Source organism: Crocodylus siamensis, chromosome 13 (assembly GCF_052110815.1).
Source record: "Crocodylus siamensis isolate JL-2025a chromosome 13, ASM5211081v1, whole genome shotgun sequence".
Lineage (NCBI taxonomy): Eukaryota > Metazoa > Chordata > Crocodylia > Crocodylidae > Crocodylus > Crocodylus siamensis.
The window spans coordinates 20,313,832-20,319,831 of NC_143407.1; the positions used below are offsets into that span (position 1 = coordinate 20,313,832).

General features: G+C 50.6%; 1 protein-coding gene across 2 annotated transcripts in view; it reads right to left on the bottom strand.

Annotated features, from left to right (window-relative positions):
- Positions 1 to 6,000, bottom strand: part of MMP28 (matrix metallopeptidase 28) — a 31,263-nt gene extending 25,263 nt beyond the window's left edge. Inside the window, exon 1 of one of the 2 annotated variants that reach the window (XM_090025981.1) lies at positions 5,508 to 6,000. In XM_090025981.1, the coding sequence (XP_089882107.1) occupies positions 5,508 to 5,876 (369 nt within the window). In that variant the 5' untranslated portion in view covers positions 5,877 to 6,000. The remainder of the gene's footprint in view (positions 1 to 5,507) is intronic. The other variant, XM_090025980.1, reaches the window with a different exon arrangement.

Consider the following 6,000-nt stretch of genomic DNA (forward strand, 5'->3'; position numbering starts at 1 on the left):
GTCACAGATTAAAATGAAAAACAGCTTTACCCTTCCCATACATGGAACACTGTTCATGAACTGATGGCCACAGAACATCCTGCCTTACCTGTCCCTCCTTCAGATCCACTCCTACATGAAATTAACCAGCTAACACTAGATCAGGAGGGCATGTAGAGCATGATCATGCTGTGCCAGGCAGCAATGCACTCAGACATGCCATGTTACTCTGTGCCCACATTACCCCCCCAACCAGAAACACTGTAGCTGCATTTGTGTGGAGCTGCCAGTTTAGCTCACCTATCTTTGCGCTGCATACACCCAGCTCTACTGCTTTTGGATCAGAGCACTGCATATGCAAAGCTGCATATTGCGTCTGAATGCTCAGTGGCACCAATACACAATAAGCCCTTAATTATCTAGGAGCAGCCATTCACTGGACCTCAGTGGCTCTGCAACATCTACCCCCATGCCCACTCTTACCTCACAATAAGTGGTAGTTAAGTTAAACCAGGCTGATTTAGCCCAGTTTCATTCAGGGATAAGATGCCCTGGGTTTAACTTGTACCATGAGGTAAAAGCAGGCATTGGAGACAGAACTGCAGAGAAGCTGAGGCACTATAATCCCATTCCTTGTTAACTGTAAGGCTTACAGTAGTAAAAGTAGTAACATTATGTATGGACTCAGATGAAATTACCCAAATGTAAATAATGGCTGGAAAAGGTTTGGGAATTGTTGCGCTAGATCAACTGAAAAAGATGGATCTTATAACCTAGGTATAACCTAGTGTGTCTGTATATTTTAAATTTCTTCAGGTTTTAAATTGATCAGGGCAGGGACTGGGGAGGGGGATGCTACATTTACTGATGGTGTGGACGAAGTAGTTTTATTGATCAGTTCTTCAAGGCCACTGCCTACTGAAAAGCTGGATTGCTTCACAGTTAAAGATGACAGATGCTACTGGAACACAAGTACTTAAAATATTACCTGCTGCTGAAACACAAGTCACTTAAGATATTATCTGAATTTCAAATGCAGCCACAAGGGAAGCTGAAATCACTCCAAAAATTAAATTAAAATAAAGAAAATATAAAAATACAGTCACCAGGAAGAGGTGAACATGTGCAGAATGTCAGGGCTGAGTGTCACTGAGGTCCCATTCTTTTCTGCTGTGCCACCACAATTTGATTTCTATTGTTTCAATACAAATACATTTCACAGCAGAAATACTTCAAAATTTCCCCTTTGACATGGGTACTAGACCAGAGCAGCACCTCCCCCTTCCTCCTTTCTGACTTAATCTCTCTGACTCCAGACTCCTTTTACTGTAAACGCTATCACTCAAACACTGAGCTGGGAAAATGAGCGCTGTTGTAAATAAATGCAGCCCTTCTGGTTTGCTCTGAGACTGCAACCCCTGACTCTTGAGACCAATCCAGCTGGCCCCACACTGGTAAGCTCAGTGGTGATTTCTCTCAAAATCTTGAGGATAAAGACCAAGCTCCTTAGGGAAGTTTTGCCTGAGGACAGAATATGGTCCCTCACCTCAGATACCAGAATACCTGACAAACCAGTTTGCAGAAGCTGCTGTGCACATCTTTGTCTTTTAAAGCGATATCAAGGAGGGGAAAAATTCTGGCCTTCAGAAGTCAATATTAAAATAATAATAATTATTATTGTTGTTATTAACAAGAACGTGAAATCTGCCTGGCTCCAGAAGCTTTCACATATTTGAATCCTGAGAGTTATTTTCTGCAACAAGTGATGATTGTTCTGACTGAATTGAAAAGAAAGTAGGATTGTTCCCACTGCAAATTAGCATCTGTGACTCATATTACTAGGTTGTTGTTATACGCATGGAGGTACATGTTAAAATCTTTTGAACTCATTGGCACATCAGTGCCTGTTTGCAGTTATAATCTAATGAACCTTTTATTCCTCCTCCAATTACAGGACATTTCCTGTGGGGAATGTATAGCATCTGACTAATTGCCTCTCATCCCCTGCTGTAACACTGGTCCTGGTAAGGTAGGAATTATACCAGAGCTGGACTGAAACAATTCTTTTCCAGCACCCAATTTTTTTTTTTTTTTAAATAGAAATGTTTTATTGCCATATAGTTTGCAACCAAAAAGTGCAGGGACCTCCCTATTCGTCAGGTACTGTATTGGCACGTAACAGGAGAGAGCTGCCATCCCAAGGAACTTCTGATCCACATAGGCAAGACCAAAGGAAAGGACACCACCCTGTTCAGACCTGCATGCCAGGAGACCTAAGGCATTGACTTAACTATGAGGCTGTTCTTCCTCTGCTACAAACTACTCATTCAGGATGGAAAACTTGCCAGTCTTCTCACACCAGCATCCTCTCCTCTTGCCGTGTTAAAAGCATGTAGTTATTCCACCAGGTGCCTATGCCTTCAGTTCCTTTAAAGGCTGCTTCAGCCTGTGTTGCTATACTAAAGCCACACACAGGACACCAAGGGAGGAGAAACACAAGATGCATCACACTGCCTGGCAGGCTACCCCCAGCACTTCATAAGAAACAAGCAGGCAATATCCTCTCCCACCACCGCAGGCACAATCCGTTCTGCACATACAGAGCCCGTGTTCTGGAGACCTAATAGACCAAGGGTTTAGGAACGCTTGGGTGAGTCCAGACAAGCCTGCAGCGTTCACGTGCTGCACATGCAGACATTCTCCGTACTACTGATTTGCAGTGCTGGGGGGAGGGAGTTGATACTGGGAGATCCCGGTGCAAACCCCTCCATCCCAGCACCTAAAAAAAGCAGGGTGGTGCATGTGGCAGCAATGTGCATTGTCCGAAACTGGAGTTTGGCCAGCCAGAACCACGCTGGCTGCTAGCCAGACTCCCTGCTGCTGGATCACTTTGGCTGCAGCCCCCCAAGGCCCCTACAACCCCAGGTAAGGCTGCGGGGCCAGCTCAGGTGCTGGCTCCAGCTCCCCTACCCCACCAGGGGCAACTTGCCACATACTGTAGTACACACGCACGGGCATTCCCCGAGAACAAGGAGCAGCAGCACAACTTTATACGGCTGCTATCTGTCCTCAGGGAAACATATCTGCGTGCTCATCTGGATGTCCCCCTTGGGAGCATTTCTTGGCAAAGACAAAATACACACAGGGCATATTTGAAATCAGTGCACAGGCCTTGCACTGGGTGGGGAGGGAAGATTCAAGAGGTCCGATACCACCATGATATTGGGGGAGAGAAAAAAAATAAACCCTAGATGAAAGAATCTCCGTGATACCCCAGCTTGCCCATTATCCCCACTTGCCTACACTTCACTCCTTTTGTCAGACTTCCTTCTAACAGTTCCTCTCCCTATTTTAATTGGTCTCCTTTGGGAAGCTGACAGGGATTTTGCCAATTGGGCTGTGCACAGAGCCAAATTCAAGGAAGCAGGGAAGCATTTGCTTAATATGAAGTACATGATTCAGTCTCCGCAAGACAAACAGGACTTCAGCCTGGGCCGTTTGTTTGAATTGAGTCTTGCTGGCTGAAGCAATTTAGAAATGTGCCTAACTGTTTTCCCAATCTAGAGCTAAGCGTGGTCTAGTTTCTTCAATGCGGGAGTAGGACATGCAATATATCCCCTATCCTAATCCTCTCTAAATTCTAACCCTCCCTTTCTCCATCTGGATAGTGGGAAGGAGTCATCCTCAATATTCACATTTTTTAAGTTTACACAGGGGTGGGCAAAATATGGCCCAGCAGCTGGACTGAGCCTTGCAACTGATTGGATCCTGCCCCTGGGGGGCACCTGTCAGTTGACTGGATCTTGTCCATGGCTGCTCCCAAGGCACTATGCATGGAGCCAAGCCCCACCCAGGGCAGCCAGGGCTGTGCTCCCACCCACAGCTTCCTGGTGGGGCTGTTCCCAGTACAGCTGCACCCAGCCAGGTGCTACTCTACTCCCCTCCTCACTGGTCCAGGCTGGCAGGGAGGGGAAGAGGGAGGGGGATGGGAAGTTGCAACTGGGCAGCTCCTGCACCAGCACACAGGGCTCCAGGTCCTGGCTGCCTTCCACCCACTCTGCCCACCCAGTGCAATGAGCAGCAACCTGTGGGTGGTCAAGCGGGTAGATGGCAGCTCGGAGCTGGAGCCAAAGCCCCATGGGAACTGGAGTAAAAGCCCCACACACTGGGATAGAAGCCACCTGCCTGAAGTTTCATCCCTGCCTGGAGCAGTGCAGCAGGGGCAGGAGGAGGAGCTGCTGCAGGCAGGGGGATCTAAGCAGTTCTTGAGTGACTGCAGCAGCACTGGGAGCAGCCCCACTGGGAAGCTGTGCATGGCTAGGGTTGAGGCGGGAGTGCAGCACTGACTGCCCCGGGCAAGGCTCACTCCCATGTGGGGGGAGCTGTGGACCCCACCACCCAGGTGAACTCTGCTGTTTGCACCTCTGCCCTCTTCCTCCCCCCACCCCAGCCAGCCCCTGGGACCTAGCACCCAGGAGCCCCCCCACTACATACAAGAGTAAGACCATTTTGAGCTGTTATCCAATCTCTTCTATATACATTACTCAAAATAAGTCAGGGAAAAACATTTTTAAATAAAATCAAAATGTTCTAGTAGATATTTAATTTTTACTATGCAATTTGTTTTTCATCTAGGATTTGTTGAAATGATATTTTCTAAAAGATTGTGTGTGAGCATCCTTCAGCAGCTTGCCAAGACTTGTTAAGTGGCCCTTCAGACAAGATAACTGTCCACCCCTTTGATAAGCCTTATTTTTTACCACAGTTTTCATTTGGGACTCTGAAAAAAAGCAAGAGACAAGCCAGGAAACAAAACACAATGAACAATTTTCTCACTCCTGGTTAATGCAGTCCAAGTTGGCAACTTATGCCATTTTAACAGCAAGTCTGGTGCTTTCCTCAGGGCCAGCCGATGGAGCCAGGTTTAGGCAAGAATTTCAGCTTTCATTTAAAAAGAAGTGAACGCTGAAAAAAATGAAAGCTACCTCTGTTTCTAACCCAGCCTGCTGTCGCCACGCTATCGGAGCGCCTCACAACCGCTCGCGCACGCATCCTCTCAGCCCCACTGAACACTGTACTGCTGTCCTGCTGGTTTGCCGATAGGAGGCTGCGGTGCAGCGAGATCAGGTGACTTGCCAAAGGCCCTGAGGGAAACACGTGGCAGAGCAGGGACGCAAGCCCAAGTCTCGTTAGCAACCCAGTTGCTGGATCAGCCCTTCTTTGGCTCCCGCTGGAGAAGAAGTGTTCAAAGACGCAACTCCCGAGGGCTGAAAAGCCCGAGAGGAAGAGTAATAATAAAAAAGGTTTGTTGGTTTTTTTGAACGGCTCACCCTCACGTCCGCGGAGCGAGCCGCTCACCCGGCGGCCCCCCGGGCGGGTCCGTGCGGGGCCCCGGGCTGGACCGAAGCCAAAGGACGCCCGGACGCGAGTCCCCCGCGCGGTGCCCGGGGCCGGCGCCACCCGGCGGCAGGCGAGCCCCGCTGGCTCCCGGCCGGCCCGGCTCCGCCGCCGGGGCGACCCCGACTCACCTCGGCTGCCCCGCGCTGCAGGCGGCTCCCCGGGGCGGGCTGCGCCAGCGCCAGCGCCAGGCACAGCGCGGCCGCCGCCTCCATCCCGCGCCCGTGCCCGCCCTGGGCGGCGCTCGCGGCTCCTCCCCGGGCTGGGATCGCGGCCGGCGGGAGGCAGGGCCGCTGCGACCCGGCGAGCCCTGCCCCCGGCACAGCCCTCCCCTGCTCCGACCGCGGCGCGCGCTCATCTTCTCGTGCCAGGCTCGCCCCACTCAGCGTGCATTCATTCAAGGCACAAGTGCCGGCTTTGCAGTGCATCTCGGGGCCCGGCCCGGAGGACAGCACCCTAGGGCTTAGGGCTGCACTCCTTTGCAGTGAACCACTCCTCATCCTCCCTGCTTGGGTGAGGGGCACAGGACAGGGTCCTGCACTGGGTCTTAGAGGATCTTGCTCTTGAGGAAGACACAGGCAGTCCCTTTAACTCTGCCCGCTTCTCCACTTCCTCAGTGAAAGC